The sequence below is a fragment of the Anguilla anguilla genome, chromosome 13 (genome assembly GCF_013347855.1).
Source record: "Anguilla anguilla isolate fAngAng1 chromosome 13, fAngAng1.pri, whole genome shotgun sequence".
Taxonomy (NCBI): Eukaryota; Metazoa; Chordata; class Actinopteri; order Anguilliformes; family Anguillidae; genus Anguilla; species Anguilla anguilla.
The window spans coordinates 35989770-36017665 of record NC_049213.1 but is presented as its reverse complement, the minus strand read 5'-3'; the positions used below and the strand labels follow the sequence as shown (position 1 = coordinate 36017665).

The window sequence follows — 27896 nt, the reverse complement described above, 5'->3', positions numbered from 1 at the left end:
CCAGAGATGCCAGTGTAGTGAACGAAGGCACGCGGGCACAGCTTTTGATCGGACAACGGCACTTTTTGAGCCCTTTATTTTCAGATCTGTGCTTACACAGACACAATGAAGCCCGTAAGACCGGCCGCCATTCTTCCAATACCTCTGCCTCCGTTTGGTGTTATATACATGTCACCGCTGATATGTGCTCACTTTTTGGAGTAAGTATTACGGCATTTTGGGCAATTTGTGCCGCAAGGTTATTAGAATTATCAGATGTTTCCTCATCTGGCTCCACCGAATTAGTTCTTCAATGTGGTAACCTAGCGTAAGTCAGATTCAGCATGACTTTGAGCACTAAACCTACAGTCAGACAGTTGAGCAGAACGTTGACACTGAATATCATGAATTGATTCGATGTGAGCTGTACAAATAAGTGTGTTGATTGGGTACACAATTAATAACGTATTGCAATTTTATTGATGATGAATGATCAAACTAACCATAAAAACAATGCGGTTTCCATAATAAAAATGCGCTAAACAGTCCTCTATTGCATAGACCGTATAAAAATGCTTTATTGTTATTCATGAAACGATGGAGCAGTCTGAATGAAGCACCTCATTAGTGCACTCCAATCAGGCCTCAGGTACGATAGCAGTTGGATATGAGTGTGGGGAAAAAAAGAAACGGTTGCTTGACTTTCATGCTTATTTGTGCGCTTCAGAGGTCATGCATGCTAGAATTTTCCGTTATAAATGGACTGAAATGAATAAACAAATTACTGGTAATCACAGTCCTTAAGTCACATCAGAGGCACATTGAAATAATTGCAAAAACAATTTTTGAACTTAAAATTAAAATGTCTGGTTTTAATGAGAAAATGACCAATTCTAGCCAAGGCAGGCATGGAGAGAGTGACGATTAAGATTACCCAGCACTGCTTAGAACGCATCCCTGCCATGCACATACATGTCCACTAGGTGTCAGAGTGAGCCTTATAAAGGAAGCAGCTTCTTTCATTTTCAGGGATATTTCTTCCTCCCAAGCCATTTTGAACCACCTTTCACAAACCAGATTGGCCAAAACTGTTTTGATATCTAGCTAGAAAGTGCAATAATTAGAACCATTAAAGTCCAATAGAAATGTGTGTCTTGACTATTGGTTAATCATAATGAAATGGGAAATTTTTAAAATGAAGATCGTCTATAGTCAGAGAAATCCTTCACTGGCTAATCTGGGGAGTGGATTTGAAACAATTTGTCTTGCTTCAAGCATGCATGTGTACACAGAAGTGTGCGTTTCCACACCAGGAGCACACAAGGATTTCCCATGGCATTTTATTTGAAAACAAAGTGTTTACCAAAGTGTGGTAATGAAAACATTTTACTCTGGAAAGCATGTCATTTTACTAGTACAGATAGTAACTCTGGGACCCCTGACTTTTGATGTGAAAACATACGCCTCTGACACGTCAAGAGCTATCTATGGTCTGAGTTTCAAGCGACATTCACTAAACAAACAGATGTTTCAGTTTCTATGGTGGCGGGAAGGAAAGTCAGTTTTCTAAACCAAGCACTGTCTCTGACTGTTTCGACCAATTAAAATGTTTGTGTCTCAGGCTGCATAACTGTCTCTTGTTATTTGATGTTGTATTTGTGCTGAGGAACTAAGCCAGCCTTGTCTTTAGGTTTATAAACCCTAGGTTCCGTTTTCCCGCTCCATCGTGTATTTAAATCTTTGCTCACCAAACCGCCATTCGTTCTCATCGTAAACGGCTTCACGTCATATGTTTCTTAACCAAACATAACATACAGCATTCACGGGCACTGCATCTTTAATCTCAGACGTGTGTGTGCGTGCGTGCGTGCGTGCGCGCGCGTGTGTGTGCGCGTGCGTGTGTGTAGGTGTGTGTGTGTAGGTGCGTGTGTGCGTGCGCGTGCGCGTGTGTGTGTGTGTAGGTGTGTGCGTGCGTGTGTGTGTGCATGTGTTTGTGTGTGCGTGTGTGTGCGCGTGTGTGTGCGCGCGTGTATGTGTGCGTGCGTGTGTGTAGGTGTGTGTGTGTGTGTGTGTGTAGGTGCGTGTGTGTGTGTGTAGGTGTGTGCGTGCGTGTGTGTGTGCGTGTGCGCGTGCGTGCGTGCGTGTGTGCATGCATGTGTGTGTGTGTGCTGATTATGCAAGCCGATTGCACAGTGAAGGCCTTACGGAACCCTCCTGGTGCATAGGTGTGTGCTCTCTTTGCACAGCGACGGCGGCTCACGGGCCTGTATGTAAGCACACGCATGCAGAGCTCGTGTAGGGCTCGTACGCTTGCAGGTACATGTCCAGATTCTTCTGCTTCCTGCCTCTCCACTCAGGAAACATTTCATTATTCCATAGAATGGAATGTTGTTTAAGGAAGGATCTTAGTGGGGGGGGGGGGGGTTTGGGAGGGGGGTGGGGAAGGGTAGGGGTGGGGGCTGTTTGTGCGGTTGTGTAAAAGCGGGTCAGGTAACGTGGGACGCTGCTCTTTCAACGACTGTCAGTCAAAGGAACATGTCCACTTGGACCCCGCCCCATTTGTGACATGATTACTCGCAATTAGTCATCCTTGAGCTCCACAAGTATGCAACCGAAAGCTCTCATGTCGGGCCTTGCCTTTCTGACCCATAGCAATTCCATACCCTTTCGCCTCTCCCTTACAGGCACGTTCACACAATGATTCTTCAGCTTAGTTTTTTTTTTTTTTTTCTTCCCGAAATCAGTGTCAGGAGGTCTCTGTTGTTTTCGAGAGTCTTAGGTGAGCAGACTTTTCTTTTGTTTGTTTTCGGAAATGAGAAAAATCAAAGACTGAGGTGCAGCCTGTGGACATCCCGTACAGAGTTTGTGTAGCACAGCTACGGTAACAATGGGAACTTCAGGAAGCTGCACTTCTCATTCTCTCTGATTTAGTCTCCGAGAGAAACTATGGTGGCCTACACCGATAATACCAAATCCAGATTGAGTCAGTGCAAGACTTTCCATGGGAATTATTTATTTGAATTTCATTTATACAACTGGATATTTACTGAAGAAATTTAGGTCAAGTACGTTGCTCAAGAGCACACTGATCGCAGCCCACCTAGGATTCAGACCTACAGGGATTGATCACAACTGCTTGTGAAAAGCGTGTTTCTCAGCTGCATACATTTTAGGTTGAAACATTAAACCTGAAGTCCAATTCTTCATGACTGAAACAAGCACTTATGTAGCGCAGGATAAAGGCAATACAAAAAAGTATCACTTTACTTCACCAAAATTTCTTGTACTTATCACTATAGATGCCCTATGCTACAGAAAGTTGCAAGTTCTAAAAATTATTCTCCCCTGACTTCAAGTTGCAGATGACATCATCTGTGTGGGGATGGAAAGGGGGTGGGGGGGGCGGGGGTGAGTATGCTTCAGTTATTTTCTTAGTATTGCACCTAGCCACACCTCTGACAAATGCAAACTAGCGTTGAGTTTGTTTTGCATTTCTATGGTAGTTCAAAGGCTTGTGGGTTATTCAACAACAGACTATTGAGGGGTAACTTTTTTCTGTGACTGAAAAGAACAGCAGGAGATGCTACTCTGTGAAAATAACAGAGACTGATATCCACATGTTTCTTATTATTATTACAAATAATAATAATAATAATAAGGAGAATAATTATTTAGTAAACACCTTCATTTGGCTAAAGATTACTTTATACACGTCTAGTCAATTTGTCTTTTGATATCAGACACAAAGACGTGGTAGTGTTCATGCCACGTCTTTAAGAAAAGTGATCATTTGTGATCAAAAGTGAGCAAATATATAATTTCAGAACCATATCTTCCTGAGTGGATGAATGTTGCCACCCCAGGGCTCTTCAGTGCTCCCATTTTAGGAGCAGCTGCTCATGAAAATTGATGTTTGCTGGCTGGAAAAAAAAAATCATCTGGGAGCACATCGACTAATCGGCATGCAGTAGTGTGCTCCTAGAATTTTCAACTTGGATGCACAAGGTGCCCCTTGACAAAAAATGTTAGCGTAGCGCCCCTGTCGCTGCACTGCATACGAACGCTGCGTACGAACGCTAAGCTAGCCCTGTGCGTGAGATGAGGGGACGTTCCGAGCCGCACGACAGCACCGGCAGGGGACAGCCTCCGTGTAACAGGTTCCTGACCTCGGCAGAAACGATTCTTCCCACCGTCAGGACGCCGGCAGAATGCTCTCTTTGTTCTCAGAGCGATAAGTGAGGGAGCAGAGTCCGTGCAGCAAAGGAAGGAGCATTGGCCAACGCTTCGGGCGTGAAACAGGCCACGGTGGTGCGGTGCGGAGCGGGGGGTGGGGGTGGGGGTGGGGGTGAGGCGGATTGGCCCTGCGCATTACTCCACAGCACAGCTCTCCCACCGCGGGAGGAGGAGTGGAGAGGTCGGAGGTCACGGTGAGACTTCATAAAAGTGAAGGGGAAGGAAAAGCCCTGAGGTCAGCCGGAGCTCGTGCCTCAAGGAGGTGTGTGTGTGTGTGTGTGTGCACTGTGTGTGTGTGTGTGTGTGTGTGCACTGTGTGTGTGTGTGTGTGTGTGCAAGCAAGCGTCTGCGTGTACGTGTGTATGTGTGTGTGCTGTGTGTGTGTGTGTGTGTGCATGTGCACACTGTGTCAGTGTGCGTGTGCCGCGTCTGTGTTCATGTGTTTGAGTGTGTGTGTGCTGCGTCTGTGCGTATGTTTGTGTTTTTCTGTTTCTGTGCGTGTGCATATGTGTGTGTACTTCTGCGCGTATATGCGTGTGTGTGTGTGTGTCTCTGCTTGTTTGTTTGTGTGTGTGTGTGTGTGTGTACGTGGGTCACAGGCATTGTCTTTAATCTGATTCAGAAGCCCCAGCAGGACATATGGTGTGGCCACAAAGCTACATCCCACAGCCACCGACACCATTATCTGCTCCGTCATAAAGACAGGGGAAGGCCTGCCCAGTCCTTATGCCACATTGATCTGCCCCTCTGTCCCCGCAATATGGCCACTGGCCCGAAAATCTCATTTGCACAGCAACCCCTCCTGCGACGAACCCCTTTTACTCAAAGTGATCGTGCTCTGAAGAAGGCTCTAGAAGCCATTGTGAGAGGGCTTCCATATTTGTACTGGGGGTGAATGAGCTATAACAAAAATCCTTCCACGTGTTGGCAAGGGCCCATGCATGAAGATGGTGTCTGTGGTCTTAGAGACAGAATGCCACTCAATACCGCTATGTTATATAGTTTTAGTGCACTACTAGTATAATTTATAATTTACACACCCATGTAGGAAAGAAGGTCAAGCCAAGAAGTATAGCATAGATATGTGTTTTGCAATAGTGTTGATGGGAGTTGAGGTTAAGTCAAGTAGAAACTATGAAGTACTTTTTCACTTTGCCTCCCATTAGGATGCCTGTGAACCAGTGACAAAGTTGCAGCAGTGTAGTATAGGCTGGGCTTGTAACCTGAAGGTTGCAGGTTTGAATCCCAGGTAGGGCGTGGCAGTTGTACACCTTGAGCAAAGTGCTTAACTTAAACTGCTTCAGTATATAACCAGCTCTATAAATGGATAAGGTAAAAATGCAAAAGAAAAAAAAAAAGTATATATATATATATATATATATATATTGTGCAAGTCGCTCTAGACAAGAGCGTCTTCTAAATGCATGTAATGTAATGAAGAACATTTAGCCTGTTGAGCTCACACTTGAGAGGGGACAGGTGAGTTTCTTTCCTGCTCCAGATTCTTGGGTTCAAATAGCAGGTGGACCATACAGTGTAGCCGGGGAAACGTATCAAATAGTATGGCTCATTATTCCAACAAAAAAACACGTGCCTGTCAGCAAAACATAGCTTATTAGAAGTAATTTAATTAATGGTCTGCTTCTGTACAATAAATACCGTGTTCCAGGCATGACGCGTTCATTCAAATGGAAGGAGTTTTAAAAACACAATCAGGATGGAGGGGAGAGAGAGGGAGACAGAGTGAGTGAGAGAGAGAAAGAGAGAGAGGGCGAGAGTGAGAGAGTGAGTGTGTGTGTGTGTGAGTGTCACCGAGTTTAAAGTGAGCTCAGTGTAATGTTTAACCATGCCTGTGTGTGTGCGGGTGTTTGAATTTCCCTGCTCATGTGTGTTTGCAGTGTGTGCGTGAGCACGAGGGGAGCGTCCTGGTTTCTGCAGGAGGAGGAGGAGGCAGGGAACAAAGGAGCTTTGTCTGAGATACGGATGCTCAGTGCAAAAACACGGCCCGGGCGATTGTCTTCTCGGGAGACTTCGCTTTCAGGTGCGCGAGGGTGACGGCACGAGCGCGATTAGCGCCGTTAAACTGCAGCGGCTCCTTCACAGATTCATCTGTACGGTGGAAAAATCTAATTGGGTCATCAAAGCAACTTTTACTGACAGATTCTCTGTCTTCCTATTGGCTATCTCACTCTTTGCCTATATGCTTTTAATCGCAGAACGGACAAAAAAATATATTTCTTTTAATAGCTCACCGGTGTACCGCTTCCATGCTGGCTAACTAAATTCACAGCATTAATTTAATTGGTCATCATTTGCACTTCCTCTTAATATTGCCTGTATGAAATAGCAATATTATTAAGAGGAATATAATACACCTGTATGAAATAATGAAATTAATATTGCATTTAACTAAGTGTTACTTATTAGTAAATATTGTTTATTTCTCAAAACCCCCCAACAATGTTGGGATTTCCTTTCCCCATTTTAATATACGGGCAACGTTTTGGTAACACAAAGCCTTTCAAGGTTCCCAGTGCTGACACGGAAAATCGGATATGGCGGAGGATTAACGGCAGAAAAATATTACAAACTCACAACTACCTAATATACAATGTTAAAGCTTTAAAAATGTCAACTACCTTGACACATGGACAGGCACATGACTTAACCTGTCCACAACTGCAGATCTGTCATATGATAAGTCATATCCTTCCGGTCTCTTAAATGAAATAAATGAGCAAGAGAAAGTATAATGAGGGGGTAGAGTTTTCTGACGAACAATGAATCAGGACCGATTTTTGCAGCTCACCATAGAATAATCACTCTACCGTCTTCACGTTACTACATTAAACCACTACACAATTCATCCAGCCCAAACTGGAATACACTGAGGTATAAGGCCTGTTTCGGCTGAAGTACCTTGAAAAGAAAAAAGAGATAAAACGTAATAGACTCATTTCCAGGAGTTCCTCATCTGGCGACTCTGCGCCCAGGTGCTAAGGGAACACAGAGCCCCGGGACACGGCTCGGCTCGGCGCGAGGGCGTGCCGAATGTTTTGTCTGGTGACGTTTTCTTTGAACTTGGCAACTCTTGGCACGCTTCATTGCAAAAACACTTCCTAGGAAACTGGGAGGAAAAAAAAAAAAAGATTAATACTCATTAGAAGGGGGGTGTTCTACACTACAAGCCTTTCCAGCAACCTCGTAGCTGAAGGGTTTTTAACCCCCCACCACTCGCAATAAAATAAATTGCAATGGTATTTGGAAGACATTCCGAGGAAGCGGTTTCAGTAAAAATGATCATCCATAAGGAATTCGTTTTCTTATGGTGGTTAGGGGAAAAGTGAGAAATTAACAAAAAAGGGAAAGAATATTTTTGTTCTATGATTAAAAAATGCACGTGTTAATGCGTGCCTCCACATTTTCACATACGGCAGACGAATGTATTAAATAACATAAGACCCCCCCCCCCCTTCCCGAAATGAAAAGGAATTACTGGCATTGTCGCTGGTTTCCAGGATTGGTCCTTTGTCACGTTTTGACAAGCAGATGATGGCTGGTAGTGGCAAGGAAAGGTGTGTCCGTGGTCAAGTGTCTTGTTTCATTAGTGACTATGGGCAAGTGACAGTGTGCGTTTATTTGGTTTAAAGCAGTCGGGTATCAAATGTCTTTTAAGTGTAATGCGGTCATAAGAGAAGATCTGAGTCAGGGCTTCTGATTAAAGTCATTACATTGAAACTAGTGACTCAGGCCTCTTTTCATCCTTGCATTGTTTATCACTGAGTCAGGTTAATGAAAAATATAGAAAAAAATGCATCAAATATTGGGTTATAACATTATAACGCGTTATGCGTTTACACGACACAATGAAAAGTTTAATTAAATCCGTGCTTATATTGTGAATTCATTGTTCTATTGTTGATAGTTTTATTTATTATTATTTTTTACATATTAAAGTGTAAATAGTGTCTATATGCATACTTTGAGCAGATTTTATGCACAAAATTACTTTCTGTTGTGGGCTGATTGAGTTTTCGCTGCATGTTAATGCCTTAATTGCGTAAAAGCGAACACGCTTCAGCAAGTTATTGCTAAAGTGAACTATAACATCACCTATGAAAAATATCGATGTCTCCTTGCTTAACTAAAGTGAACATTTTTGTATAGTCAGGAACACATTAACTATAAATATAACTTGCATATAAAGTCCCTTAAATGTCAATGTGTTCGTTCAGGTCGGCGCTAGGACCCCTCTGGGGACGTTTTTCATCCATTCATTCCAGAAATCCGTCGCTTTCTTTTAATCTTTATGACAACACCCGGCAGCGGCTCGTGGGTGGTGCCGAGGTGTGTGAAGACGGGACTGAGGAGGAAATCAAAAACTTTTGCTCTCCCCGGGAACGAGCTCACTTGGAAAAGGCGAAGCCAAGAGGCGCAACTCCGCACTTTGAGCGCTGTGGATACTACGTTGGCGGACATTTGACATTTCTTCAGAAACGCTTCTAAAGGATACATTCCCAGCTCACACTTGGCAGAAAGGATGATATGTCCCAAACGTGCTTGGAATAATTAATCGGACACTGACTGATATTTGATGCAGCGGAACTGTGAAGCTACTTTTTAAACGGACCTTTTACAAACTACTTTTCTTTTTAAAATCAAATTCAACAAATAAACAATCGGAATAAATGTGCAAGAAAGTTTCGTGCAGCACATGACCATTGCTCAGATGTCGGTCTCCAGAAAGTAAGTCATTTTTCAATTGTTGTTACGCCCTGTAAGAAATGAGACGGTCACGTTGAAAAAGAACTATTAATCACATTTCAAATGTTGGAAATGCCTCGAAGCACCACGGCCAGTAGTCACCAGACGTCAATTCGGTCGTCGCGCAAAAGCGAGTGGCTTCGAAGCGCTCTAGCCCATCGTTATGACCCGGATCCAGGCGTGGAAAACGAGATAGTGGTTCTCGCCACAGGCATCGATCAATACTTGCAGGAGGTTTTCCATCACCTTGCATACTACAACGGCGATGATCTCATTTCGGGAGAGGATTTCAGACTGTTATGCTCTGTACTGGGGATTCCCATTTCTGCAGAGGGCGAAGAGGAGCAGGTAGACGGAGAGGAGGCGCGAGACATCTGCTCGGGGCTACCCCGCGAGTTGCACTTCAAAGAGTTTCACAGGCGCCTCTGCGGGTATTTCAACACACGCGCGCGTAACAGAACTGCAGACGCGCGCCTTCCAGTCACCGAAGAGACTGAGCACATCGAGCGCGAGATCAGGCTCCGGTGGCCTAGGGTGCGGAGGAGAAAGTGCGTCAGTTTCGACCTGTCCAAAAACGTTCACTCAGACAAGAGAGCAATGTGCAGACCGGGTTCCTTGGTAAAGCCTGACAGTCTGAACTCATTTGCACAACTGGATGGCGAAACAGGTATTCGCGACTCTCTGTGGGTTGTGTTTGCGCATGTGTGGGTGAGAGATAATGAGGTGGTGGTGATATAGGTTAAGGTGAAGGTGGGGAAAGAAAGATCATGGACAGGAGAGTTAAACACCCTTACTTACAACATCCTCCAGTTGGAGAATACTGAATAGAAAACAGTGGAGTGCTCTCTAGCAGTAGGCTATTATTAGCACTTGCCTACCCAGTGGGTAACTACACCAATTCTCTGTTATGCATTTGATATATTAATGAAATGACTAAAGCAGTCATTTTCTTCCCTTTGTGTCCCTTCAAACAGGTGCATTTGATACCCTTAGAATATGACTCTTCATGAAGTGATGCAATTGACTTAAACTCACAATTATACATTTCCTTTTGATACTGAAATAAAATGTAATAATTGGGAATAATCTTCACAATTTACAATTATTCAATGATTTCATTTGATCAATATTTCACTGTTAATGAATTTGATTTGGCTTGGAATTCCTTGTAAAGCATTCTGTCAGTTTAAGAAATTCAGAATTCTTTGTTATGCATTCTGTCAGTTTGTGGAATTCGGAATTCTTTGTAAGGCATTCTGTCAGTTTGGTGGAATTCTGAACTCTGGAGCTACTGCTCTGACCTGTCGTTTTTTAAATGTGCGACAGCAGGCTCCGGTCCCCAGTGGGTGGCGCTGCAGCACCTGGAGGCCGAGAACGCGAGCCTGCGGGAGCTGGTGGAGGACCTGCGCTCCGCCCTGCAGGGCAGCAACGCCCGCTGCCTGGCGCTGGAGGTGGCGCTGCGTCGCCAGGACGGGTCGCCCCTGACGAAGTCCACCGGGGAGAGGAGAGGGGACGCCAGGCTAGCCCATCAGCCCAGGCGGGAGTGGACCGCTAGGGGGGTCACAAACCTCCTGCGGGAGCTCAACCTGATTCGCGCCTCCCGTGACGGACAGCTGGAGGAGGCAATGAAGTTCAATCAGAGGCTGGAGGCGGAGCTCGAGGCAGCCTATCGGGAGGGGCAGCAGCTGGAGGAGGCCCTGATTCGGCTGCAGAGGGAGAACAGGCAGATCAAGCAGAAGGCGGAGGAGGCGAGGGCGGCCCTCGCGCGGGGCCTGGGCCTGGTCAGAGAGATCCAGGGACAGGCCTCCACGGTCCCCTCCCTGCAGGGCAGGATCCGGGAACTGGAGGAGCAGCTTCAGAGTCTCAGGTGGGAACCGAATTTGCATTTCCTCCAGAGAGGGCCAAGATGCTCCAGTTTCAGACCAGCCAATCGGTCATTAGTATTAGTTTCTGCTAAAAACTCTTTGGTCAGTTATTGTGCCTGAGCCAATGAGTCACTGCCTTCTGAGCTAATGGGGCTCAAATCCCTGACACAGCCACCTCAGGAGCAAAGCCCCTGAAGGGGATATACAGCCTTTTATATACTCACGCTGCAGCAGTGGCGTGTGACTTGGGAGTATCAGTACGTGAGTCATTCAGTCCGTTTGAGCTTGTCAAACGCTGAGCCTGGTTGGACCCAATGGCCTGTTCTTCCGCATTATTTCTCGTCTGTTAGTTTAATTGTCCCGTTTATGTGGCTGTGTACTCCTGTGTGATGTGTTGCTGTCATTCTGATTGTTGACTGTGTCGTTGTAACTTTGTGTTTAATGTCAGGTCTAAAAGAGATTTTCATCTCTGTCAGAAAAGTATTTGAATCCTATTTGTTTTGGATTCAAATACTTTTCTACGCTTTACTGATTTTGTCTGGTGTATTGGAACCAATGAAATACTCTCAAGAAGTATAAACCCCGCCTTCTGGTCATAATGGCAGGCTCAATTACACCAGGCAAGATCGAGAGAGCACAGAAAAGTATTTGATTCCAAATCAAATACGTATTAGACCCAGGCCAGTGCTTAATGGGGGTTATCCCGGTAAACGGAGGATAAATAAATAAATATGCTCTTACGCATGCTAATGACATCAGGGTGCATAGCATAGCATCTTATGTTGTCACTAAATGGATATCTGCAGGGGCGTGGCCAGACCTGGAGATACATCATGCCCAGAGACAATGTCACAGGACCTAGGGGGTGGTTGGAGATGGGGGGGGGGTAGTGTTTGATGGGGGTGGAGTCCATTTGGCAACCTGTAATTATGAGCTCAGGGCTTGTTAGTACTGGATGAGATTGCCACCTCCGGTGACGTCTTAGTCCTGCTTGTGTAAATCCTGGAGGTGCAGGACCACCTGGTTAGCAGGTATTTCCTCTAATGCTTGCGATTGTTCGAGGGTGGGGGGTGGGGGGGTGCAGAATCAAGGGCTCTTCCTGTCTGGTGTATCCTCTGGACCCCACCCACAGCAGGCTTATTTTAGGATCCTAGTTGACTGATTATTGATTACAGTTTAACAGGCACTTGGGGTTCCTCTCTGAAAACATTTCACCCAGTAAGCGTGTAACGTACTAATCAGGATAGGTGGAAGTCATCAATGTAACACCCAAGAAAATTCTGGGGCAACATTTCCAAATGTTAACACTATTTTTAACCCTCCCTTCCCAACCTACCTTTCTAGCCTACCTCATTTATGCAAGCCTTACAAACATTTGGTAACGTGCGGTAATAACTGAAATAAGAACGGAGGATCAATCCTGGTTAGCCACCAGTTCCTTGAGAAATGTCTGTTATGTGCTGACTGGGCAGGTGAATCGATCGCGGCTTCTCATTGGTTGGCCTTGCGCATATATTAACCCAGTTCGGAGGGCAGATGTCATCATTCCTGGGCTGACGCACGGCTGGTGGTTGAGGGTTAAAGACGGGGAACACTGTTGTAATCAATCCTAACCGGGCATTGGCTGGCCCCATCCCACCCCACCCCATATGTCCCCAAACCCCTACCCCGTTCTCTTTTCTTTACCGCTCCTGCTACTTCAAAAAAGGCAATTTGGACCCAAAATGGCGGGAGGGTGAATTAGGCAGGCCTGCGCTGTGAATGAATGGGTGTCGGACACGCTGGGTTATCTATGACTTTGGGGGGGGACTCTTTAAGACTCGCGGCTTTATTCAAATTCAAAAACAATGGCTGAAACAGGTGCTCCGGGCTCAGCCATTTTCTACGCTGTAATAAAGCTGATTCTCCCCTTGTCCCTTTCCCAGCTGTACTGTGCACATTCAGGGGTGGTGTGATATACGTAGAGCTGACAATGGTATTACAGAATAACGTTTATTTTTTTGAGGGCGTTTTGCAGACGCTCTTAACCAGAAGAACTCACACAGCTTGCATTTTTTCCTTTTTTTTTAACCCCCTCTCATACAAGCCATTGATCACAGCTGGATGTCAATGGACTGTACGGGGAAAGAGAACCACAAACAGCACATCCAGGCCATGAAGCGCTGGAGACCTGTTCCTAGTGAACGGCGATTTATCACCATAAACATTAACAGTGGCTATGATGCTGAAAAGACCAGTGTTTGAATCATTAAACCACGGTGGGAGGGGCTTGGGGGGTGGGGAGAGCTGTGAGATCACGGTGCTCAGTCTACCGTGACAGACAAGCCTGGATGTGTCCTCAGGCCAGGCCCAGGCTGTGTGCTGAGAGTCTGGATGTGTCCTCGGGCCAGGCCCAGGATGTGTCCTGAGAGCCTGGATGTGTCCTCAGGCCAGGCCCAGGATGTGTGCTGAGTGCCTGGATGTGTCCTCAGGCCAGGCCCAGGATGTGTGCTGAGTGTCTGGATGTGTCCTCGGGCCAGGCCCAGGATGTGTGCTGAGTGCCTGGATGTGTCCTCGGGCCAGGCCCAGGATGCGTGCTGAGTGCCTGGATGTGTCCTCGGGCCAGGCCCAGGATGTGTGCTGAGTGAACAGGCCGGCCTTAGCCGTGACTCCGCCCCGGCTCTTTGGATCAGCGCTGGGGCGTGTGCTCTTGTCCTGCGCTCACCGGGGCGATGAAAGGGGGTGTTGTTCCGACGGCCCCTCCCTCCCTCCCTCTCTCCCTCCCTCCCTCCCTCCCTCCCTATCTTTTCTCTGACAGTGGACACGGCTGTTTTGTTCTATCGACCGCACAAGCTAAACTCAGCGGGACAGACAAGGTTGACGCGAGAATGAAAAGTATGTGTGTGTGGGAGAGACAGAGAGAGATAGAGGGAGAGACAGATCGAGAGATAGAGAGATAGAGAGGTTGAGAGAGAAAAGTAGAGACGGAGAGATATACGGCTGCTCTCCCATTCCCTTTTCTCTCAACTTCTCATTTTCTCCCCTCTTTTTCCCTTTATATCATCTCTTCTTTCACCCTCCCTCTCTCCTTTTATCCTCTTTTCTCTCTTTCTCTCTACTCATACTTTCTAAGCTCTGTTTCTTCTCTCTTCCCCCCACTCCCCTTTATAATCTCTCCCCTTGTCCCTTTCTCCTTTCTCATGGGGAGAAATGTCATCCCTTTCTTTGGTACACCTCAGTAATTCTTCTAGAGCAGATCCACGGTGAAAACTGAATGGAGGGATCTTTTATTTCTTGTGCTGTGTTTTCAAAGCACTGTCAAACGAAGTACTCAAGGTTAACACATCTTGGGTGAGCAAGACGAATTGCAGTAGACTGAATTTTTTTGGACAAATCTCCCTTCTCTTACACACAGGAATGGCTGCACCTGCAGAACAGAACCAGAACCAGAACCAGAAAACTTATCCAATCCCCCATCTATGATGGTTGGCCCCCCATTGCAACTCTGCTCTACTGGGTCAGATGAGTCTTACATCAGAGGTGAGCCACGCCCATTTAATGAATCATCTGACCAATCAGGTAAAGGCTTTACTACTGACAACCCTTATGTGAATATGTGGTTTTTTGTGGTACTATTACTGTTGCATCAAGTTGATATGGAACTGTGCTGATGCAAGAAGTTATAAATTCACTTTTGATGTTATTTGATGCAAAAAAGGCAGCATTGTTACCCCTCACTGCCATTTGAATAACGAAATGCAATACTATTTGGCTAGGAATTATAAATAATAACATTTTGTTGTCTTTATTAAACCACTAGACACTTCCAATAAGCCAACAGCTATAACATTTGAGCTGGCTTGGATATGCTGTAGGGCAAATGGAAGCACTTAGGATTTACACAGTTTAAAAATGTTGACCATTCTCGTGTGCAAACAACCAGTAAAGCCGTTGGTAATTGTTTCAAGTGGAACTGAACATCATATGAAGCTCGTTTTAGAAATGCCTGTTTTCGTAGGTGGTGTTATGTGCGTAGTGATTCTTTGCTCTCTTTCTCTCTCTCATATACATACGTGTTTTTTTAATTAAAATTTTTTAAATAATAGACAATCATTAACATTAACAATGACACCAACTCAGCACTAAAGCTTCCCACAACCAACAAACAAGCATAAAAATATAAAACATATACAACAATAATAATAATAATCATCATCATCATCATAGTAATAATAATTATCATCATAATCATGATAAACAGACTCAGGGGTATATATAATTCATAAAAATAGACAAAATGATTGGCATTCTTTGCCATATTTTTGGAAACATGGCTTGTCATTATGTCAGTACTGAGTGAATGAATGACCTCTTGACCTTGTCCATCGCCGCCTCTAGAGGAAGGACTCCAGAGGGCAGTGGAGGGCCGGGCAGCCTCCGATGAGGAAGAGGAGGACAGAGAGAACAAGAAGGATGGCCAGTGCTGTCTGGTGGAGATGAAGAAACTGATCAACAGGCTGCCTAACTGTGGCAAAGGGTACGCCCACACACAGACCTGCCCAATGGGAGAAATGCTCCAGTGGTGTGTCTGTGTGTTTGTGTGTATGTGTATGTGTGTGTTGTGTGTGTGCATGTGTGTGTCTGTGTGTGTGTATGTGTGTGTGCGCGTGGGTGCGTGTGTTTGTGTGTGTGTGTGTGTGTGTGTGTTGTGTGTATGTGTATGTGTGCATGTGTGCGTGTGTTTGTGTGTGCGTGTGTTTGTGTGTGTGTGTGTGTGTGTGTGTGTGTGTGTGTGTGTGTGTGTGTTGTGTGTATGTGTATGTGTGCCTGTGTGCATGTGTGATGCTTGTATATCTGTCCGGGCAAGGACAAGCTGTTCTGTTCCGACTTTAAAATCGGCCATTTTTGCAACTGAGTATACCTTCTCATATTAGCCAGAGGGGAGCGTACTGTAGGGGGAGGAAAAGGACATATTTAATCACCCTGGCTTCCTGTCCTGTTCCTCAGCTGCCAGAAGATGGCCGCCCGTCACCTGCTGATCTCTCAGGGCTGTCTGGATGACGTGGAGCCTGGTGGCAGCGGCTTATCCGAGCTCACAGGACAGAGCCGCAGGAGACACGGCCGTCTGGAGGAGAGGGGGAGTGAGCTGGAGAAGGTGAGGGTTTTGTGTGAGTTTTGTAAGGTTTCTGTCTGTGGAAGAAACTTTCTCCTTAACTCCAGCTTCCTGGTTTTGCTCTCTGCATTTCAGACCGGGGTCAAATACGCATTTGTTTCGGATTCAAATACTTTTCTACGCTCTACTGATGTTGTCTGGTGTATTGGAACCAATTAAATACTCTCAAAAAGTGCAAAGCCCCCCCCCCCACTCCCTAATGGTCATATTGGCAGGCTGAATTACACCAGGCAAGATCAATAGAGCACAGAAAAGTATTTGAATCCAAAACAAATACGTATTTGACCCAGATCTGCTACGTTTCTGTTCTTACCTCCCAAACTTATGCCTAAACCAAGACTGATTTAATTTTAGCAACGGTCCATGAAAAGTACATCAAAGTGACTTTATCCTCCCTGATCTTTCTCCCTCCCTCCCTCCCTCCCTTTCTCTTTTCCCCTCTTTGGTCTCTCCTTCTTCTGGTCTCCCCCCTAGATGTTGTCCCTGTTGGGTAAAGACCTGCAGCTGAAGCAGGAGGAGGTGGAGATGCTGAGGATGGAGGTGCAGATGGTGGAGACGGAGAGAGTGCGTCTGTCCCTCCTGGAGGAGAAGCTGACAGACACACTGACGCTGCTGCTGCAGCTACGCACCAAGGTATCATACAGCCAAAGCACACTAACTCCCCTCCTGCATTCTCACAAAGGATGTCAATATCCAACACACTTTGCTGCGTTAGTGTGTTTCATGTTACTTTCAACTCACTTTGTGTTACTACTTTTGTGTTACAAATATGCAATTTATGTGCTACAAAGGAAGATGTTTTAATACAGACTGTGTTGAAAGTAGAACAAAATGTGTTGTTATTAACTAGACATGGAGGTGTGTGTTTTAACACATCTGTTGTTGTGAGTGTGTGCCTTATGGCCTGTGTAAAAAATGAAACTACACTGAAATATTCATTGACCAGGGGATGACACGAACAGATTTGCGATGCTATGTGTGGCGCAAAAAGTTAAGTCATTCTGATCTGATTATGTCATTGTACGCTGCAAATACAGTCCTGGACAGAATGATTTTGGCCATTAAGACAACAAAATGATCTTAGATGCCTGGAGCTAAATGTCAGTTTACTGGCCTACAGTGCCATCTACTGGTACGTATGGGAACCCGCCCTAGATGTACAGGTCAAAGTATTCAGAAATTTATGATGCCTCCTGTTCTTTCTTCCTGGTAGAACATTTCCCGCAGAGCCTTTGGGAAGATTATTATGGACACACTAGATGTTTGTTGCAAAAACGGCCATGGTAAGCCTTTCTGTTGTTTTTACTTTGTCTTTGTCTTGAAAACGTGGAGAGAAGGGTTTAAAATTGTTTTGCCCACAGTCACTATGCCCTCTCTGCCAGAAAAACTACGACAAATGTTCCTTTTGAACTGAACCTGTCTGACCTATGCGCCACAGGTAGCCTCTGGCAATGATTTAGAGGATATGGATGTGGCTCTCAAACCTGCTCAAGAGGTGTTACAATATCTAAACCTTCACTGTCTGCCTCTCTAGGTTGGGGTTACAAAGTAGTGGTAGGGGCGACATAGCTCCGGAGGTAAGAGCAGTTGTCTAGCAGTCGGAGGGTTGCCGGTTCGAACCCCGCCCTGGGCGTGTCGAAGTGTCCCTGAGCAAGACACGTAACCCCTAATTGCTCTGGTGAATGAGAGATCAATTGTAAAGTGCTTTGGATAAAAGCGCTATATAAATGCAGTCCATTTACCATTTACCATAGTAAATGGTAAATGGACTGCATTTATATAGCGCTTTTATCCAAAGCGCTTTACAATTGATGCCTCTCATTCGCCAGAGCAGTTAGAGGTTAGGGGTTAGGTGTCTTGCTCAAGGACACTTCGACATGCCCAGGGCGGGGTTTGAACCGGCAACCCTCCGACTGCCAGACAATCGGTCTTACCTCCTGAGCTATATCGCTATATCGCCCCTATAGTGATTGTTGACATGAAGCCCCAGCCCTGATTCCCCAGCATCACTGTAATGCACTATGTTGTAATGGGTGATTTTCACTGCGTAATTGGCATTCATTAGAACACCTGAAGGCATGAATGGTACAGATGCATGTCCAGTTTGGATGTAAATAAGCAGTTTATTAATATTATTAATAATGTGCGCACAGTAGCTGCATTTCTGGCTGTAGATTCTAAATTTGTGGTGTACACAGAAGGTGATTGGATAGGGCGCTCCTCATCCCGCTCTGTGCAGATGGTGATTGGATAAGGAGCTCCTCATCCCGCTCTGTGCAGATGATGATTGGATAGGGTGCTCCTCATCCCGCTCTGTGCAGATGGTGATTGGATAAGGCGCTCCTCATCCCGCTCTGTGCAGATGGTGATTGGATAAGGAGCTCCTGATCCCACCCTGTGCAGATGGTGATTGGATAAGGCGCTCCTCATCCCACCCTTTGCAGATGGTGATTGGATAAGGCCCCTGATCCCGCTCTGTGTCTGTCCTCTCAGGTCCCTCTAACGGCCTGCAGGTGCTGGAGGCCCTCAGCATGGAGCTGCTGTCCTGTGAGCTGCTGGGGGAGGAGGGTGGGGCACGGGCCGGCACGGGCACCTACCGAAACTCCGCCAACCCGCTGCTCATATCCTGCTGAGGGGCCGGGTCTTCGCCCCTGGGGTCCCCGATACGGGACAGGCTCCTCAGACCCCGCTGGGCCGCGTGAGACGCGACAGGCTAACGTCAAGGCTGGCTAATTTGACAAAGTTAATCAGCTGTATCGCTAGTGATCAAGAAACCAGTACTCTTTTACTCTGCCAGTCAAATGTATGCAACACTAATAATGCACTTATAAAACTAAATCTCACATTGCGACCTGTTTGTATTTATCTATATTATTATTATTATTATTATCATTATTCAAAGTATTTTTATTCAAACCATTTTTGTGATTTTTTAAATTTGTACAGACTGTATAATGGATAACCATTTTGTTGTGAAGGGCAGGGAGCATACTGCCCTCTGTTGGTGAACTCTGTAAATGCAGAACTGAAAGTGATTGCTGTAAAAAAAAAAAATGCTTGGAGGTTAATCCAGGTGAATGTCACTGGGGTAAGCTTTGGGAAGGATAACCTCACATTCTGTAAGTATGTAAATCACCTGTGGTACTTGTTTGTCCTGCATTACGTACAGACCTTCTGTGAGACCAAATAATAAAGATATTTCTTAAAATATTTCCTGTGTAGATGTGTTCTTTCATTACAGTTTGAATAGTATACAGCTTCCCTCTGTCATGGTTCTCTGTACCCAGTGGTTCATGGGCCAACCATAACATACCTCTTTAACCCTGACAGTGTGGCATTGGTTTCAATTAGTCAGCTTTTATTTCACACACTGTGTGTCCAAGGGGACTTTTCACATAACGGTTATGACGACTGACTCCAAGGAGAAAGGTGAAGATCTGGAAAATGCAGAAACACCCTTCAGGACAGGAGTAGCTGCATAATGTCTCAGCACGGGAGGCAGAAGCACTGCTGCTAAGCCGTGTCGTCGTAGAGCAACGGTAAGCTGCACGTTTGAGGAAAGAGACAATGTTCTTCACGGCCACTCACGGCAGGGGTTACAGTGAGATCTTTGTGCTTCAGGGGGAGAGGGGGAGAGAGAGAGAGAGAGAGACTGAAGGAACATCTGTCTGTGCACAATAATGCTTATTGTCAGAAACGTGGGGGTGGGCCTACGTCCCGTGTGCGTACACTGATACCGAAATAAAGCTCGGTCTGTTCGCACCCTGGCCTCTCGACTGCGGCGATGTGGGAATCTCTCGGTGCCCGTGGTGCACGTTGTACTTACAAGCGTCCCGTGAGGTCAGGGGTGTAACCTAGACCGAAAAAAATACTGAGGTCAAGAGACCCGGCTGGGGTGGGGCCGGAGTGGGGTGGGGTGAGGGGTGAGGCCGAGGTATATATGCTCTTTTTTGAAACTATAAATTGTTAATTTTATTGATAATGCATTTTACACTGTAAATACTGCAGCTACACATACGCATCTAGATTAGGTGTAAATTTGAAAAGATATTAAAAGACCATTCATTCCCCTCGTAAATGCATTGCAGCTGATGTTATCGCAGCAACAAAAAAAAAAAATGAAACAGGCTGTAAAAATGAACATACTGAACATACATGAACAAAAATACTGAGGACATAACCTCAGTGACCTCAATAATGGTAGTTATGGTCCTGAGTGAGGTCACTGCTGTCACGAGAGAAAGTGAAGAGGCTCTCAATCTCCTCCCCCCCCACCACCCCCTTCCCAACCATCTCCCCCTGTGGCTCTTCATCATAAATTAATTCAATTACATTCTTATTCATTTTTTACACTCTGGTTGTTTAATAAACTTGATTTACCATCCATCTGAATGAAAAACTGAGATATACAGAATTTAACAGAAAAGTCTTCAAATACACGTGTATTAATTTATGACATTGGTTGTTGAATAAAAATGATTTCCCATTGTTCCATATGAAAAAATATGTATTTATTAATTTAGAGTATTTATTCATATATATAAATTTTACCTCATTATGTACCTTCAGTCTAAATTGAAAAATTCTATATTTATAATTTTTGCATCATTTCAATTATTTTGACAAAAGACTATAGCCTTAGGTCTTTTATTGATTTTCAGATGAAAATAAATTTCATCATAAATGCCTTCAAATGAATATTTGTTCATTTTTGACACTCTGGTTGTTTAATAAACATAATTTCCCTTCTTTCTGAATAAAAAAATTACACATTTATAATTTTTGCATCTTTTCCATTATTTTGACAAAAGACTATAGCCTTAGGTTTTTTTATTTTCAGTTGAAAAATAAATTTCATCATAAATGTCTTAAAATATATTTTTATTCGTTTTTAATACTCTGGTTATTAAATAAAAATAATTTCTCTGCAGTATGAATGAAAAAATTCCATAATTTTTGCATCTTGTCTTTCATTGATTTTCAGCTGAAAAGTAAATTTCATCATAAATGTCTTCAAATATATTTTTATTCATTTTTTACTCTCTGGATGTTGAATAAACATGATTCCAATTCAGTATGAATTAAAAAATTCTATATTTATAATTTTTGCATCTTTTCCATTATTTTGACAAAAGGCTATAGCTTAGGCCTTTTATTATTTTCAGCTGAAAAAGAAATTTTTCATAAATGTCTTAAAATATATTTGTATTCATTTTTAATGCTCTGGTTATTGAATAAACACAATTTCCCTTCAGTCTGAATGAAGAAATTACATATTTATAATTTTTGCATATTTTCCTTTATTTTGACAAAAGCCTTACATCTTTTTTATTTTCTGCTAAAAAGAAAATTTCATCAGAAATGTCTTCAAATATATATTTATTCATTTTTTATTCTCTGGATGTTGAATTAAGTTGTTTAATAAACATGATTTCTCTTCTTTCTGAATGAAAAAATTACATATAATTTTTGCATCTTTTATATTATTTTGAAAAATAAATTGAATCATTAATGCCTTCAAATATATTTTTATTCATTTTTTATTCTCTGGATGTTGAATAGATACGATTTCCCTTCAGTATGAATGAAAACTTTTTATATTTATAATTTTTGCATATTTTCCTTTATTTTGAGAAAAGTGTACAGCCTTTTATATGTTCAGCTGAAAAAGAAATTTCATCATAAATGTCTTAAAATATATTTTTATTCATTTTTAATACTCTGATTATTAAATAAACACAATTTACCTTCAGTTTGAATTTAAAAATTCTATATTTATTATTTTTTGCATCTTTTCCATTATTTTGACAAAAGACTATAGCCTTTTATTGATTTGTAGCTGAAAAAGAAATTTCATCATAAATGTCTTAAAATATATATTTATTCGTTTTTAATACTCTGGTTATTAAATAAAAATAATTTCCCTGCAGTATGAATGGAAAAATTCCATATTTATAATTTTTGCATCTTGTCTTTCATTGATTTTCAGCTGAAAAGTAAATTTCATCATAAATGTCTTCAAATATATTTTTATTCATTTTTTACTCTCTGGATGTTGAATAAACATGATTCCAATTCAGTATGAATTAAAAAATTCTATATTTATAATTTTTGCATCTTTTCCATTATTTTGACAAAAGGCTATAGCCTTAGGCCTTTTATTATTTTCAGCTGAAAAAGAAATTTTTCATAAATGTCTTAAAATATATTTGTATTCATTTTTAATGTTCTGGTTATTGAATAAACACAATTTCCCTTCAGTCTGAATGAAGAAATTACATATTTATAATTTTTGCATATTTTCCTTTATTTTGACAAAAGCCTTACATCTTTTTTATTTTCAGCTAAAAAGAAAATTTCATCAGAAATGTCTTCAAATATATATTTATTCATTTTTTATTCTCTGGATGTTGAATTAAGTTGTTTAATAAACATGATTTCTCTTCTTTCTGAATGAAAAAATTACATATCATTTTTGCATCTTTTATATTATTTTGAAAAATAAATTTAATCATTAATGCCTTCAAATATATTTTTATTCATTTTTTATTCTCTGGATGTTGAATAGACACGATTTCCCTTCAGTATGAATGAAAACTTTTTATATTTATAATTTTTGCATATTTTCCTTTATTTTGAGAAAAGTGTACAGCCTTTTATATGTTCAGCTGAAAAAGAAATTTCATCATAAATGTCTTAAAATATATTTTTATTCATTTTTAATACTCTGATTATTAAATAAACACAAATTACCTTCAGTCTGAATTTAAAAATTCTATATTTATAATTTTTTGCATCTTTTCCATTATTTTGACAAAAGACTATAGCCTTTTATTGATTTGTAGCTGAAAAAGAAATTTCATCATAAATGCTTTAAAATATATTTTTATTCATTTTTTACACTCTGGTGTTTGAAGAAACATCATTTTTCTTCAGTCTGAATTTAAAAATTACATATTTATATTCTTTGCATCTTTTCCATGATTTTGACAAAAGACTATAGTCTTACATCTTTTATTGATCTTTTTGATTGTCATCAAACCAGCAGACAGGGGAGTGCCATAGTTACATATATTCCAGGTCCTTCCTTCAGCAGATCCGAAGTACCTTCTCGGCTACACAACAACAGGGCACAAGGAAAATAATCCCACTGCTAACCACCTACTCTGCATTTAGCCAAGCAGCTTATGAAAACATCAAACAAAACCTGGCCAGGACCCTACAGGACCCAGACCTGCTCCAGGACAAGATTATCAAGATTACAAGAAAAATATATAATTAAACAAGTGCTTACAACCAACACAGAAACTGCAAACATGGAGTAACCGGAAAAGATTGTTTTTTTTCTAATCTAACCCCTGAACCTAACCATAACCCCTAGCTCTTACCTAGCCCTTACCCTAACCATAATCTAGCTCTAATCCCTAAACCTAGCCTAACCCTAACCTAATGCACCTACATCCTAAACTCTAAAGGTTTAGGTAAACCCAAACCCTTCCAAATTTTCAGTTATCCATAAATAAATGCTAATCCTTTGCAGGACTTTGAACTGCTGGATTATAGCATCATAAATATAATTAATCACAATCCCTTATTTAGAGGAACGTGAGAGACAGAACTTGTTCTGGTCTCGCATGCACCCACGTACACTTCATTTCCTTGCTTCAGTGATGTGATCTTTAAGAGGACAAAAGACAAAGACTGCAGAAGTAGGGTACGAAATAATATACTCCTTTATTCCAGCAGTTTTACATGTAAATCTGTTTACGGGAGTCCAGACACAGACGTGTAGAGGCAGAGCATGAGGACACACTGTGGGGCGGAGAGGTGGGGAATGGAGACGCAGAATAGAGACGGAGATGGAGAATAGAGGATGGAGATCATGCAGAATTTAGTGGGAGGGACAAAAGTCACACACAATTAATACAAAACAACAGAGAAGTGGCAAGAGGCCGCCCTGTGTCCTACCTGGCTCAATAGCATACATAAAAATAAAAATTAAAAATTAAAATATAAATCTAAAGTGCCACTATGAAGTTTCCATTGACTTGTAACAGCAAAATAAGAAGAATGGAAAAAAAAAAAAAAAAAAACCAGACAGACTCATATCCTTTACCAAAAAAAAAAAAAAAAAAAAAAAAAAACACTTTCGGGAAGGTACCATCAACTTTTGGTTTTGACCTCCGAAAAAAACCCCCAGGAACGCCATTCTGAACAGACACAAGAACAGCCCGGCCTGTCAACACAAGATGCTGCCAACTTCCTCACTGAAATAAAAGGTGGCTGGGAGTCTTCAGTTTTTGATGCTCCATTTCCATTGAGATGCACACAACTGGACATAAAGGGGGTAACAAGCCAATCCTGCTACTGAAGAAGCAGCATATTTTATACATGTTTAGCTCTCATTTCTGTCGTCTTTCATATGTCAACCTCCGCTAGATCAGTTCATTTCACTTTGCAAAAAATCAGCTCAAGCACACAATGAGATGCGACTTCACGTTCGACCCTCTACTTACGGTTTGTTAAGGTTCAGTATACTGGACCAGTGCGACTATGAGGTTTGTCAGCTATTAGGCACCACAATCTGATATGTTTGTTAGATTTGCCACAAATCTAGGGCGGCAAGCGAGGTTACTCTACTGGCCAGATGCACACACAAATAAACATATACCAGAGACGAAATAAAATTAAAAATAAACACCTTATTTATAGAATAAATATATGTATGTACAATTTTTTTCATATGCTTCTAGACAATAAATAAACTTCACTCCCCCTGAAAAAGTATTGACAACCAAATAAATGTGTAATAGTGGTAAAATCTTGGCACCAGTTTTGTTAACAGCAACAGTAAAATCGAAGGAGAACAAATTATGAACATTTAATTTGTCATTTAAACCAGTCAACTCTCAACACAGCTGCACCGTTCCTATCCCAAGACTGCCCCCGTGTGGTTGTTTGTGAGTATTACAGTACTACAGCACAAAATTATGTTCGACCATTTCATTCAGGTGTGGTCACCACAGTTGATGATATACATTTTTTATCATCCATCACACCAAAACATAAAACAAAAAAAAATTAAACATAACATAAAATTGATTTTAAAAAATCATTCGCAATAAAAAAATCATCACCATTTGAAATATACACATCTAACAGTCAGCTTGCCCTCCACACTGAAAAATGTATTGTGAAAATTGGGAAAACTCTCTTTAAGAGAAGAAAACATAATTTCTTTCATAAGCAATGAATATCAAATGCAATAAGTCCAGATAATGAAATCTGGTGGCCCCATATACAATACACAAATATGATCTGTGCAGCATTCCTTAAAAAAGAACACCGAATATTGTTCAGTAATAAACAATTAATACAGATCCAAGTTATCCATCATTTTCTTTACATTTCTCATTACATCTTTGACTTCATGAAACTGCGGCAATTCACCACGTCTAAGTTCAACATTGACGTCTGTCCAGCCATCAAGCTGAATAAAATGGCTAGCTTGTACTGGCTTATTCACCTATTTGAGTTACAGTAATTCTATTTACTTACATATGCTAATTCTCAAGCATGCTAACATGCGCACTGTTGTTAAGGACCTTGATCGACGGTCACCAATAAACATGTTTTTTTGTTTTTTTTCCCCCTCTCTTGTGGCTGAGGTATGGATATGCAGTTCAGGTCAAGTGAGCTATTCTTTACAAGGCTTAAGTCTTCTTATGGATAATTACAACCCTGTACATTCCACGTTTCATGTGACAAGCTCAGAAGGCTCTTAAGAGTTTACTTGTAGGCCACTTGGACTAGGTTTAACTCCATCTCCTTTGGCAAATTCAAATAAAAACCTAAATAAATTTGTGCCTCATAATAAATTGGCAAGTGACTGTGTATAAAAATTAAGAGGAAAGCTATTCATATTAATTTGTTAGGATGGTGAAAACAGCCCTTTGATAAACAAATGCTACACAAAACACTTTTGAACGTTTTATTTTTTTTGCTAAAGTTTTTGCTCATTCTAATTGTAAATGTATACCTGCCTCCTCTTTTCCTGTCTCTGCATCAGATGTCATTTCAATCTGACATGCTGCTCTAAGCAATATTTCAAGATTATTACAAATGTGTGTGATAAGTGGTTCACAGTCCCAAAATTAGAATTTCACAACTATGAGAAAAACCACGAGGAAAAAAACTCCTAAGATGACCGTGGTACCAGTGGTGGTGTCAATGAGGATCGATGGCTTTAACGATTCATTCAACACAAACCTCAGCAAGAAGCCAACATCTCAGCTGTGTGATTTCTGCAGGGGGCAGGTCTAACTTCCTGTTCAGATCCCTTCAGAGGCCACTGAATATTAAACCTGTCACTGTGAAAATATATTTGGACAGTTATGCTTATCCGACATACATTAGAGATTCGCTCAATCATAAGGCTTGTGGATGTGTTTTAAGGCCAAAGATTTCCTCTCTGGTTGAGAGAGGCCATGGAAATAATAGCAGTACGCTATTGCGTGATCGTTTCTGTGACCCCTGATTGAATTTATCTATGTGCGATTAAGAGCATTTTAATCAAAATAAAAACAAAAAACGTTTAGTCAAAGCTTGCGCAGTTTCTTACTGCTGTCTTGTGCTGACAAATTAAAATAGTTCCAGTTAAGCACTTTGCCATTTAGCATTGAGAAGTTGTCAGGAAACAACAAACGTAGTTCTTGGCTCCCATCAAGTGTAAAAAAATAAAAAAAATTAAAAAAAAAAAAAAAATTAAAATAATAAAACATTTTTTAAAAACCCTTGTGGGTAATAACAGCAGTGTTGTAAGAGGCCATGACCAAATTTCAAATAGAACCACCGTTTGCTTTAACCTCACAGTTGTAAAGAAGCCTCAGTCACCTGATTAAGCTTCAGTAAAGTCCGAAAAGCCTGATTCTCAGCTGGAGTACAGTCCCAGGTGTGGTGCCAGACTGTCGGTCACCACCGCGTTCCAGTTCTGCGATTAGAATAAAACCTCTTTTATGACACAAGGACGTGAGACTCAGGAATTTTCAGGTAAATTACATTCTGGCCCGCAATCCCCCGTTAGGCTTGTTTCAATCATCCAAGTCAACGAGGGAGGGGAGGACACCAAAACAAAAATAAACCATCCTAAATAAACCATCGTATTCGTATAATATTCAACATTCATATGCATTTCTATCCAAATAGCACTTGGTGATTGAGCATTTCTATGTGTGTTTTTTATTTTTTTATTTTCGTTTTTTAAAATTTTTTGCTGTTTTTCATCGTTTCAAGTGTAAGTCGATCTCAGCCTTTGCAAATGTGGCCAACATGACTGGCCAAGGGAGAAAAACCCCATTGAAAAATAATGAGGTTTCCTTTCTCCCACTAAAAAAAAAAAAATGAAAACATATTAATATTAATAATAATAACAACAACAACATCATCAACAGCAACAACTCCTTAATTGCTCGAATAAATAAAGAGTCCCGTTCAGGAAGAGAGGCGGTGCGTTTTTCGGGGCGGGTGTGCCATTAGTCGCCCACGTCCGCATCGCGGTCCCCAATCAACCAAAGGATATGGAAGCACAGGGCCAGGAATCCGGTGCCCAGCAGATCCCCCAGGGCCGTCAAGTAGGGGATGGAGAAGTTGTCTGGATCCATGCCCCGCCCCCACATCCAATTCACCATCCAATCAGCCAGGTACAGCAAGATCAACACCTGGTGAAGAGGAGGAAGCTTGAAGTTTGGCTCCGATTAACCATTAGGTCACAAATAGGTGACTGGAGTGTTCTTAACTGAGCATTCTAATGCTGATGTCACAATCACTAACTGGTGACTGAAAGCAATGGAGTTCAGGAACACACTGACTTGGAATTTTGAAAACAACATTCCAGAGAAACCTAC

General features: G+C 42.1%; 2 protein-coding genes across 5 annotated transcripts in view; one reads left to right on the top strand and one right to left on the bottom strand.

The window, feature by feature from the left end:
* The first annotated feature begins 37 nt into the window (after nt 1–37).
* On the top strand, nt 38–19203 carry si:ch211-112f3.4 (EF-hand and coiled-coil domain-containing protein 1). The gene is made up of 9 exons (XM_035387364.1): nt 38–200; nt 8539–9643; nt 10303–10843; nt 14236–14360; nt 15219–15357; nt 15828–15975; nt 16468–16626; nt 17207–17276; nt 18487–19203. Exons 2-9 carry the CDS (start codon nt 9040–9042, stop codon nt 18624–18626), a joined length of 1926 nt encoding a protein of 641 aa, XP_035243255.1. The 5' UTR covers nt 38–200; nt 8539–9039; the 3' UTR covers nt 18627–19203.
* A 4500-nt stretch (nt 19204–23703) lies between these two features.
* slc41a1 (solute carrier family 41 member 1) overlaps nt 23704–27896 on the bottom strand; it is a 39743-nt gene continuing 35550 nt past the window's right edge. For all 4 annotated transcript variants that reach the window (XM_035388674.1, XM_035388676.1, XM_035388673.1 and 1 more), the window contains exon 11: nt 23704–27710. In XM_035388674.1, coding sequence (XP_035244565.1) covers nt 27525–27710 — 186 coding nt within the window. In that variant the 3' untranslated portion in view covers nt 23704–27524. The remainder of the gene's footprint in view (nt 27711–27896) is intronic.